Genomic DNA, 12,511 nt, shown 5'->3' on the forward strand with positions numbered 1-12,511 from the left:
TCCAGACTTATCCCTATTCAAAACAATCTTAAAATCTATGGAGTTTGGATCATTATCTCCAAAATCCCCTTCCACTGAAACAAGAGTCACCTAATCAAGCTCCTTTCTCAACACGGTCTAGTATATTCCTTTCACAGGTTGGACGATCAATGTTCTGCTTCAAGAAGCCCTCTAGGATATACCTCACAAATTCAGACCCATCTAATCCTTTGGCACTGCGCAATTCCCAGTCATTATTGGGGAAGTTGAAGTCACCCATTAAGACAATCATGTTGCTTTGGCATCTTTCAGTAATCTGTCTACATCTGTTCTTCTATCCCCTGCTGCCTAATGGAGGGCTGGCAGTACAATTCCATTAGAGTGCATGTACCTTTCTTATTTTTGAGCTCTACCCTTATTGCCTCAGAGCATGAAGCCTCCAGTATGTCTTCACTGCATGCAGCATGACATTCTCCCTGTGAAGGACAACTCCGCACATCTTTTCCCTCACTATCACGTCTGAAACACCAAATCCCCAGAATGCAGAGCGGTCGGCCGTGTCCCTCATGCAACGACATTTTTGCAACGGCCGCAAGATCATAGTTCATATGTTATATATTTATTTGCATTATTGCATTGATGGGTCTCTTAATCTGCAGGAAGTAAGAATTTCATTGTTTTGTCTCTGGTACGTATGACAAGTAAACACTCTGACAACCAGAAATGGTGAAAAAGACATTTACAAGCATTTTATCAGGGTGGGAGAATGTGTTGAGATTAATTTAGGCTGAGATTGGGTTTTTTTAAAAGGAAGATTAATGTCTGTAAAATGATAGAAATCAGGATGAGCAGGAATTATTTTCCTCAGTAGAGAGGATAATGACATGGATATAAAGTTATGTTTTTCAGAAATCAGTGTGATTAAAGGTCATTCATCTGAAACAATAATTGTTTCTCTGAGCATTTCCTACATTTTGTTTTTTATTGTGTATTTACGTTGATTGGCAGAAGAATAAACGATGCACAGTGGTGCACAACCAGCACAATGGCACAGCTTGTAAAATAGTTATGTCACATCTCTCGTAAACTTGACCTCCGATGCCATCTGTGGAGTTTGCACGCTTGCGCTGTGACCATTTTGGTTTCACATTGGTGCTTTGGTTTCCTTCCACATCCCAATGTTGTGCAGGTTGGTAATTTAATTGGATAATTGTTCTAGTGTGCATGTGACCGGTAGAATTGGGGGGGGGGGACACGCGAGGGAGGGGAGTCTCAGTGAGTTGCAGGGTAGAGAGATTATCACAAAATTGAGGTAAAGCACATTACAGCATTATTAAGCAGGAGCTGGGAGAGTAAATTGGGAGCAGTTGCTATAGGGTAAATCCACACTGACGTGGGAATTTAAAGGCCAGGTGATCACAGTCAGGACTGGCATGTTTGAGTAAAAAGAAAGGTTAAATATGGCAAGGTAAGGGGTCCTTGGATGGCCAAAGTGGCTGTGAATTTGATCAAAAAGAAAAAGGAGGCGAGTGTAAGATTTCAAAAGATGAAAGACAGGGCCTTTGAGGAATATAGCACTGGCAATTAAGGCCAAAAGGGCCTAGGAAATGTCTTTGACGTGTTTGACTAAAGAAAATCCCAAGGCTTTTTATACATGCATTAAAAACAAAAGTGCAACCAGGGAGAAAGTACTGTAGGACCACTCAAGGATAAAGGAGGAAATTGGAGTTCAGCAATGTACAGTAGGGGAAGTGTTAAATGAGTGCTTTGCATTTGTATTCACCAGGGAGAAGGACACTGTGGACAGTAAGACCAGTGTGGGGAATACTATTATAGTTGGGCAGTTTGAGATCAAGAAGGGGGTGGCACAGGGGCTCTTGAAGAGCAGTAAGATGGATAAGTCCTCACGGCCTGATGGGATCTATCACACGTTCTCGAGGGAGACAGGAAAATAGATTGTTGGGATCTTGACGAGTATCTTTGTATTTTGTAAACACATGGAATTGCAGATGTTGATTTATAAAAAAAGGCACAAAGGGCTGGAGTTTCCTGCCCCTACTCTGCGGCCCCTTCCACCTATTCCCTCCTTAGAGCCTTTTGTCTTCTTCCCATTTCTGGCCTTTGTCCATTGTCCAATGGCAAAACCTTTAACAGAATTGATGTACAGAGGAATCTTGGGGTCCACGTCCATAGCTCCCTGAAAGTGACAATACAAGTAGATAGAGTGGTAAAGATGGCAAAAGGTAAGTCAGTCAGTACATTGAGTATTTGAGTCAGGAAATCATGTTGCAGCTTTACAGGACTCTGGTTAAGTTGAATTTGGAGCATTCTGTGCAGTTCAGGTTTCCCCATTAAAGGAAGGATGTGAGGGCTTTGGAAAACGTGCAGAAGAGGTTTACTGGTATACTGCATGGCTTAGATTGTATTAGCCACAAGGAGAAATTGGATTGTATTCACTTGAAAGTCAGAGGCTGATTGAAGTAAAGTTATGAGAAGCATAGATAGGGTAAACATTCAGAACCTTTTTCCCAGGATGGAAATTTCAAAAGGCATAGATTTAAAATGAGAGGGGCAAAGTTTATGGGACAAATGTTTTGTTTACTTATAGTGGTGAGTGCCTGAAACATAATGTCAGGAGTGGTGGCAGATACAAAAGTGGCATTTAAGAGGATTTTAAATAAGCAATCTTATTCAATATGGAGATCAAGAACTGGGACACATATGTTTATGGTGAGAATGGAGAGGTTTAATAGGAAACTGAGGGGCAACTTTAGCACAGAGCATGGTGGGTATATTTAACAAGCCGCCAGAGGAGGTAGTTGAGGTAGGTACTATAACAACATTTAAAAAGACATTTGGGTAAGTTCATGGATAGTAAAGGTTTAGAGGGACATGGGCCAAGCATAGGTAGGTGGGACTCGTGTAGATGGAGCATCTTGTTCAGCATGGGTAAGTTGTACCGAAGTGTTTCAGTGGAGTTGCATATGGATACATAGGGAATACAAGGATATGGATCTTGTGCATACTTGGCATCATGCCGGGCATGGACATCCTGTGCTGTACTGTTCTGTGTCTTATTAGAAATGAGTCTTAATAGGATTAATGTAAAAACGGGTGCTTCATGGTTGCTGCATATGACTAACTAATTCAAGGTGATAACTCTTCAGTCAGAATAGTGGGTGACTGCAACTCTTCATTTCAAAGGGCTGTGGAAACTTTCAAAACATTTAAAAGACGTATAAATGAAGAACTCTAACGCACAAGGCTATGGATGGTGAGCTGAAAAGTGTGAGTGACACAATAGGTCCATTCTTGGCGTATTTGAACATCGCAGTCTAAATAGCCACCTTTAGTGCCAAAAATGTCTTTATTTCTGTTAACTCTCATTACACTCCCCCATCAAATAGTCCTGGAGCAAGCACAAGCTCCCTAGATTCAATGCATTGTTGGCATTCTCTACTCAGAGCTGTGGAGGCTGAATTATTGAATATATTCAAGGCTGAGATAAATATTTGGTCTAATGAGGAATTTGGGAGTTATGGAGCAGAGGTATGAAATTTAATCTGAATGATATAGCAAGTTTTAGGGGCCTTATGACTGACCTACCCCTACCCCAATTTCTTTACTGCTTATGTTCTAACTTTGCAGATTCAGATTGCTTTTGCAAGTCTATGAATGGTCAAACTAAAATAAACCATGGCTGATTTGTCATGAATATACTCTTTAATAAGCAAGATTTTACAGCCAGGTAGTCACTGCAATTAAGTCAGCAGGCTGTACCAGTAAACTTAGTTATTTTCCAATCATTGGAACCTGGAGCTACCAAAGCAATTTACTTACAGCACATATAGAAAACAGGTCATGGTTACAATTGTTCCTGTGGTGCCAGCTGACTTTTTAATTATTATTTTTTAAGTAAATGGAAGATTGAACAGCTTCATTCAGACACATTCAACGTTACAATAACCATGCAGTACAAACTTTACAAAACACACATCCCATCTACCCATTCATTATCTTATCCAGAAGTGGTCGAGGGCGTCAGAACCTTTTTTTGTTTTGAATCATTAATCTATACATGCTGAAGCATCTTTTCTGGAAGTAACATCCCAAGGCTGTGATTTCAAATCTGAATCCGACACCAACAGGAATGACTGAGAAAAAAATTACTTCGAATCATTGGGCAGTGGTAGTGTTCAGATATACACATGTAAGGAAAAAAATCTTAATCGCAACACCTTTATAAAATGCTTCCAACTGTTATAACGCCTCAATATTATAACTAAAAATGGTCTTATAATGTTATGTCAGAATAATTAACACATTTATATATTTATAAAAGCAAGGTTTGTGAGGTACTTCATGACCCCTGGGTAACAACCTCAAAGCTGCAGTATATTGCAGTAATGATTCCTGTAGATAATTAACCAATTCTGCAAATTTTCTAATACAATTTCATGATACAAGATATCTATGCATTATTTCCAATAATCTGGATCTATCTCTGGAACAGGGATAGGACTGAACCTTGCCACAGATAACTCCAGTGCTGCAGGAAACATTTTACCATATATGGTCATTTTCTCCACACATCTAATAATGTTCTTGACTATTTAATCAGAGGCATCTTAATATTCTAAATTTACTTCTCTGCCTTTCTCCAAGATGGTAGTACTGCTTCCCCATTAGTATCTCAGGGTCGTGTTCCAGGCATGTGCCTACACAGTGAGTGTTAGCAGGCAGTTCAAATGTGAGGCATCCAAATCCAAGGCTAATTCTGTTCTCATACTTGGGCATTTTCCAACTGATTTGTCCACTTTACCCTGAGAACTTAGCTGAGATCAAAATGGGACAGGGGATTACACCCCAAACCCTTTCTGAACCTTGTGGATTAATCACATACAGTAGGGGTAAGCCATCAGGGCAAGTCCCTCTTGATTATTGAAATCAGCTACTCATGTTTACAGACGTAGTGCAATTGCTACTTATGGGGAATATCTTAAGTTTAATCATTACACTCAAATAAATGACATTTAGCAGTAATTGAATGTTTTGTTTTTAAGCAGTGATTTCTGCTGGGATTTGGAACTGAAGTTTACTACTGAAAGCTAAATCAGCTCCTCTCCCCCCCCATCCTCCTCCTAACCAAAGATTGTCAAAACAAAATTGGCACAAATTAGGACTGGATTGAAGCCATTCTCAATGAACTAATATTAAATCCACTAAAAAAAATAAAGAGATAAAGGTCAGGTGTAAGAAAAAAATATGCTCAGCTGGGGAAAACTTATTTATGAAACTGCTCTTCTACCTTTCCTCTTGCTTGTCAAAAGTTATTTTGTGGATTGCTTCTGTTTAGATTTCAGACTTCCAGCATTGACATCATTAAAAAGTACTCTCTTTGATTTCTAACAGGAGATCGCATGCAACTAGCTAAGCAAATGTGGATGATATTTTCAAATAACTTGGCTTAAGTTAATGTCTGGGGACAGACTTTTTATTTCTCATGTCAGGTTGGTAGAATCTTACCAGGGGCTTATTAGTAAAACCCCAACAATTAAGAATCTATGCCTGTAAACCAATTTTCTTGTTTCATGCTGCCGTTAGCTGCCACAATAACAAACATTGTAACAACACGTTATTTAGCCCTTTGAGTCTGTGCACTGCCAGTTTTCTGTAGTCAGGCAGCTCCGTTCCTTTTTTTTTTACCCCCCCCACTGACCTGCAAATATATTACTTTCTCATATTGATCCAGTTCAATGTGAAAGCCACATCTGACTCTGCATCCACTGCACTTTGAGAATGCATATTAGATCATAACTACTGTTTGGGAAAATAAAACCCTTCGTACAACTTGGATCTCATGCCAAACACCCTAAGTCTCTGCTCTCTAGCCTTTTTTTGGCCTGCATTTACAACAGCACCCCCCTCCCAACTGCACCCTTTGTATTCAAGATTTTGCACATCTCCATCAACTCTTCCCTCAACCTTTAATGCTCCAAAAGGTAAAATACCAGATTGTCTATTTTATAACCATCATTTAAATATCATAAACCATTCTGATATGAAGGAGGAAATCCCTTCAAACAGCACATGCTGTGAAGGAATTAGGAATGAAATGGGCAGCATTGGTAACCATGATTTTATACCCACCGTCCCTTCCACCAAGAAAGCCACCAGAGAGGGGAACCCTCCTGAGTATTGGGGATTGAACTGCAGGAGTGAAACTGCTAAAGCACCAGAGATTCAGAAGCCAGGTCCAAATATAATTAACTCTGGGTCTGCTTCCACATCAAGCTGTCGTGCTCACAGTTCTAATATCTGTAATCATGGAGCCAGATATGTACATATAAATTGTGCTGTGTTTAATTATTAGAACTGTTTACAGCTCAATATTGCCAAACAAGCTAGAAAGGCTAGCTTCTGGAAGACAAGAAATAATGTATGAACAAGACCAAAGTTATTCACCTATTATTTATATTTATCACTATTTTGACCAATGCCAAAATGGCCACAAGACATGATTCGGTGTTCTAATAAACTGGCGTTTGGAGATTGAACCACAAGCTACAGTGCAGCCATCTTGCAGTTCAACCCAAATCTGAGAAACCACATTTCAAATGGACCTTAATAAAGTGGACATGTTTCATCTTGAAGATCTCCTATCTGTCATAAATCTCAAACTAAGGGTATAATCCTCTGCTCCATTCTTTCCTTTTTGGCTACTCTACCTTCCGTGCAAGATAGAAACGGTGCAGTGCAAACTGTAGCTATACTGGACAGAAGCAAAATAGGTCAGGAGATCTAAGAGCAGACATTTTTCTTTAAACTTCAGTTCGGGGGATTAGAGTGATATTTTGTTAAACATCTTCAGGCAAGGGATATTACCACTTCAGAAAGAAACATGTTCGACTTCAAGCAGCTAATGTCAGCACCAAATACTCATAAGGCAAAGTACTGGCACAGTTTAGGTACAGGTTAAAGCCAACTCTACATTGTCTTACAAAAAAATGCTACCAGGAAGGTATAGCAAAGGTTGGTTACTCTTCTAACCTTGGGAGAATACCTAAGTCTACCTGTGATTTTATTTCCCCTTGTAACAACCCCTCTAGGATTATAAATGTAGTGTAAAGAGGGTTGTTTTGCACAGTGAGTTTGTGTCAGCTAGGAACTGGATTACCATCTAACCTCTTTCTTTGAAGGAAGCTTAGTGTTAGCACTCAGAAAATATTTATCAACAATATGAACCTATGAACCAGAGGTGAGAACTCACTGTGTAGTCAAGTTCATCCACGTTCACAATTAAATATGAAACAGAGATATTGGAAAAACCAGTACACCAAAAAGATTGATCCATCATTTAAAATTTCAGAAGTCAAGTAGGTGCAGGATCAGACACACCATTAAAATGGGTTTCAGTGGCCTGTGTTCAGGGGGAATGGGGGGAGAATATAGCAAGATAGTGGACAGTTTAAGTGCTTGGCCAACTAATACTGAATTGTGTACTAATGGGCCAGTGTATCAGGAGGACGCTAATGTCAATTCTAGTGGGTGGGGAGATGAATGCCATCATAACAACATTGGGAATCATGCATAGTGCTCCAGCTCTCCATGGCTGGAATGGGGATGGGAGTGCGGAAAAGGCTGGGGAAGAGGAAGAATGGCCATGCACATTAAGCAACCTTCAGTGAAATACAGAGAAGAGACAACTTTTAAATAATAATTTTCTTTCTTTTCTTAAAAGTGTTACATAGCTAAGCCTATTGCACATTCCAACAAAAGGTATTTTTTCTCAAGGTGATACTACACTTTTAATAATTCAATAGCAAAATCCGAATGTCTCCGTAAATGGCATCAATGGGGAGGCAAAAGACGACTTGTGTTTTTCACATTTCTCGCCATTAGTTACACCTGCCTTGAGAACCCACGTGCATGATCTTCACCAGAGGTTCAGCTGATCCACAATGAGTGCTAATAAAGTTGTGCTACTTATTTTTCTGAGACCTCTGCGAGACCCTTTGTAGTGCTTGCCTCAGGCTAGGCTTCACTCAAAGATTAATCTTTCCCCCTTTCCAAAAAAAGTGCAACAAGAAAGAAAACAACAACAAAAAAAGCTCGTGAAATGACAGATTTTCTAAGCTTTTGCTGCGTAGCTGAACTCTAATGCAAGTTTGAATTTGGGAAAGAGTTATCAGGATGGTGGGGATAGGGGTGCAGTTCAAGGGTGAAATAGCTGTCCTTTTACACTTGTTTCTTTCTCTCCGCATGAAGTACTAAGTAATAATTGAAGATTCACAAGCAGTTCAGTTCAGTCTCCCTGCTAACTGCTGCTGTGGCAGTGCCACCGCTACCCCCCCCGATCAGGTAAACGGTGGTGCTGGATTTCGAGCGCCCCACTGTACTGTTGCTGCCGCTGTTGTTGTTCACCTCGCCATCAATGGGCTCTGTCGAAATGACCCATGTTGAAGGCCGCCATCTTTTGAGCGAGTATGGAGTTTTAACTCGTTTCTTTATTTTGTCCCCAGAAGAGGCCTGCTTACTTTCTTTTGTCGTCTCACCTGGATGGAAGGGTTGTAGAAGAGAAGGGAACATTGCTACATCATTTGAACAAAGATATTGCATTACATTGTATCCAACAGAAACATTTCCTAAATTCTCAACATTGAAAACACTTTTCACATTTTAAGATGAGTTGCGAAACAAATCCTTTCATATTTCACAGAAAATGCCGGAAATACGTGGAATCCAAAGAGTGCTAGCAAATTAGGTACCAAATTGGCTTGGTAGTAGGAGGAAGAGAATGGTTGTGGAGAATTGTTTTTCAGATTGGAGGCATGTGACCAGTGGTGTGCTGCCGATATTGGTGCTGGGTTGCCAGTTTGTCATATAGATTAATGATTTGCATGAGAATGTAGGAGGCATGATTAGTAACTTTACAGATCTCACCAAAACTGGTAATACAGTGAACAATGAAGATGGTTGTCGAAGGTTACAACCGGTTGCAAAAGTGGGTAAGGGAATGGCAAATGGAATTTAATGCAATGATGCATTTTGGGAAGTTAAACCAGGGCAGGACATATGCAGTGAATTGGAGAGTGCAGTTGAACAAGTAGCCCAAGTTCGCTGAAAGTGGTAACATGGGTAAACAATGTGGTGAGGAAGGCATAAGATTTTCCTTCACCGGCTGAGCCATAGAATGCAAGAGTTAGTACATCATGTAATAGTAATACAAACTATTGGTTAGGCCACACTTGACCCGCCTCCCATCGGCGCCTAATTTTAAAGTGAAACGACACAAAGTGCTGGAGTAACTTGGCTGACTGAATCAGCCTGAGGATTCCGTCGTCACCTATCCATGTTCTCCAGAGATCCTGACTCGCAGAATTACTCTAGCACTTTGTGGCCTTTTGTCTATTAACCAGCATCTGCAGTACTTTGTTTCAATACATACGATGATAGTAGCTTAAGATAGGCACAAAATCCTGGAGTAACTCAGCGGGACAGGCAGCATCTTTGGAGAGAAGGAATGGGTGACTTTTCGGGTGACTCTGAAGTCTGAAGAAGTGTCTCGACCCGAAACGTCACCCATTCCTTCTCTCCAGAGATGCTGCCTGTCCCGCTGAGTTACTCCAGCATTTTGTTTCTATCTTTGGTTTAAACCAGCATCTGCAGCTCCTTCATACACATGATAGTAGCTTACTCGGTTATAGCGGACAATCGGCAATAACGGTTACCACTCACTCCACTATGGTCTGTTATAACAAGAGTTTACTGTAAATGGACTGTGAAGGGATTGGTGTCCGTTATTGCTGATGACTGCATTTCCTCTGGATGCATTGTAAACGTTCTGACCCCTCTCTGTCATTTAAACAAAGGTGATCCTAGTTAATATTGGGGAAGCTGAAACCCACCACTGGTATTATCATACTATTTTTACATTTCTATATGATTTGTCAACATGTTTGCCTCTCTATTTCACCTATTGGAGGCCTATAGCACACCACTGGCAAAATAACTACACCGCTCCTCCTTACTGCAGTCACAAACTCTACGACTAATATTGAAATGCCACCTCTTGTACAACCCTTTCCAGCCGCCGCATCATACCTACAGATTCTATAGCCTGAAATGTTGAGTTACCAGTCCTTCCTGTCTTTCAACCACGTCTTTATAAATCACAATAACATCCAGAGAAGATATTCTATTTCGCCTGCTGTCCACATTTCAATTCTAGCTTTTGCTGAATGTTAGCGGGGGTGGGGGGGGATAAAAGTTCTCTTGTCCCAAGGGCAGTAAATCAGTGAATTGGGACAATCAGATTCTAGCATAAGAGGATTCAGGCATTCATAAGGAAAGTGTACAGAATAAAGTAGAATATAGGATTAACCTACTCAGAAATATTAAAACAGTAACATTTTCTATAGATTTGTAAAAAGTGAAAGATCAGCACATTAGTTTATTTCTTAGCAATAATGTAATATATATTGTAAATAATTTTATAAAGAGGCTTTTAATCCTCATTTACTCCCTTTCATTCTGCAAAGAGGATCACTTTTGTTGGGGTCCAGTCCCGAAACAAGAGGAGTTCTCCAGAACTCCATCCAGAAGCTCATCTTCTTACATTTCTATGCGATTCAAAAACTTTGAATATCAGCGGGGGATCTCAACTATTTAGTTGCATTATTAAAGGAGTCAATACTGTTCCCACTGAACTTGCATGCTGGCATTTGTTAACAGGGATTATTGACAGTGATTATAACATACAAGCCTTGTTATTTCTACAAATTGTGTACCTCCAGAGACACCCTGAACAGGGCAGATAACTTTTTATAAGATCAGGGTGCGGACATAGATCTAGTTATTTGCATGGCTATATATTACCTACTTCATCATCATTAAATTATCCTGTGCATAAGCAACATTTTAAACAGTGTTTTCTACTTACATGGCATACTACAGCTATCCAAAATGGTGGCGGATGAAAGATCGAGTGAATTTGGCCTTTCTGCCCTCCTGCCTTGCCGCCGTGCCACGGGGCCATGCTGATCATTTTCCAATGCACCGTCCACTGTCCCACATTGATTGCTGTTGTTGTTATTGTTGGAATTTGTCCGTCCCTGGTCAAGCGGACGATCCCTCCTGTCCATTAGTCTCTCGGCAATGATGTCATCCCGAGTGGCTTGTTGTTCCCTCCTCAGCAATGGTTCATGTTCGTCTGGACTGGAGTTTATATTCACTCTGCTGTCCTCCCCACTAAACTGAGACTGGAGGGATTCCTGGCCTCGATGGCTTGCTACATTGGACTTTTGAGGGCCAGCTACTGATCCATTTGCATACTGTGTGGCCGTTGGATGTGGGTTCCCTACGTGATCTCTTCTAGTAATGCCATTCACTGTGACGGTTACCACTTGAGGCTCCCCCGCATTTATGGTGTTCATTTTTGCCACTCCTGTCTCCACCTGCTTAAGGTTTGACTTGTGCTTGCTGCCAAACTTCAGCCGTGATTCCTTCGCCATGTTTTTAGTGTTGAGGGGGAGGCTGGTAGGACGCTTGGGTATGTTCTGTTGTTTGGGGAGGGGGTACATTTGATTGGCTGGGATGTCAGGGATCAAACAAGCCTGGCTGGTGCTGGGTTGGGGAAAATCTTGGTGCCCAGTTGCTTCAGCTGCCAGCTTGATCAGAGGATAGAGGAGACTGGGATTACTGCCACCAAGGGGATCAGACCCACTGAATTGCTTCAAAGAGTGCTCCATCAAGTTTTCATCTGAGCTCTCTTTGAGGTTTTTGTCCACTTCTTTAGGATCTAGCTTGTTGGTCTCTAGGTCTTCTTCAGTCAGTTGCAGGCACACTGGGGTAGAGCTCAGAGGTGGCAACAAGTTGACCACCTGTGTGTTAGTATCCTCCGAGTACTGTGTTTCTGAGATTGTGGACATGGCAGTGCTCGGTGTGAGGCCCGCTGTGTTCGTAGTGGTGGTTGTTGCCGACAAGCTGGTGACGCTGGTCTCTGGACTGGGGATCCGTGCTTGAGCCTGCTGCCTTTCATAATTAATGGAATTTCGGTTCTTCTCGCTGGTGGTCGATGGTGTGCCAGATGTAGAGTTTTCAGAAGAGATATTTTTTACTATTCCTTCAGTGTGGTGGACGGAGTCTTCGATGTATGAAGAGGAAGAATAATCAGGGTATGGTCCCATCTTTGGTGCTCGTCGACTATGTGAAAGATTCCTGCAGCAAGACAAAAACCATCAATTACTAACCCATAAGGTCAAGAATGCAAAATGAATTAGCTAAGAGTCTTTTACAGAGTCCGTATTCTTTATCTTCCTATCTCATACTTAGAACAAAGATGTAATTACAAATATAAGATAAAAAGATATACTTCAACATAAAAAATGTATAGGCCCTTTATCCATTTCCCTGCATCACGGCAACTTATTCGTTTTTCACACATTTCCAACAACTTTCCTTTGCTAAGTGCCAATAGTCAATTTATCAACTGGCACCGGTGCATTTCCTATGGTTTTCTCCCACAACGTCA

The 12,511-nt window shown here is 41.0% G+C and overlaps 1 protein-coding gene across 1 annotated transcript in view; it reads right to left on the reverse strand.

Moving 5' to 3' along the window:
• Nucleotides 1-3,336: 3,336 nt before the first annotated feature.
• bmpr2b (bone morphogenetic protein receptor, type II b (serine/threonine kinase)) overlaps nucleotides 3,337-12,511 on the reverse strand; it is a 170,665-nt gene continuing 161,490 nt past the window's right edge. The window contains exons 12-13 of the mRNA XM_078403710.1: nucleotides 10,922-12,198; nucleotides 3,337-8,534 (exon numbers count right to left, since the gene is read on the reverse strand). Coding sequence (XP_078259836.1) covers nucleotides 8,269-8,534; nucleotides 10,922-12,198 — 1,543 coding nt within the window. The 3' untranslated portion in view covers nucleotides 3,337-8,268. The remainder of the gene's footprint in view (nucleotides 8,535-10,921; nucleotides 12,199-12,511) is intronic.

The sequence above is a fragment of the Rhinoraja longicauda genome, chromosome 8 (assembly GCF_053455715.1).
Source record: "Rhinoraja longicauda isolate Sanriku21f chromosome 8, sRhiLon1.1, whole genome shotgun sequence".
NCBI lineage: Eukaryota > Metazoa > Chordata > Chondrichthyes > Rajiformes > Arhynchobatidae > Rhinoraja > Rhinoraja longicauda.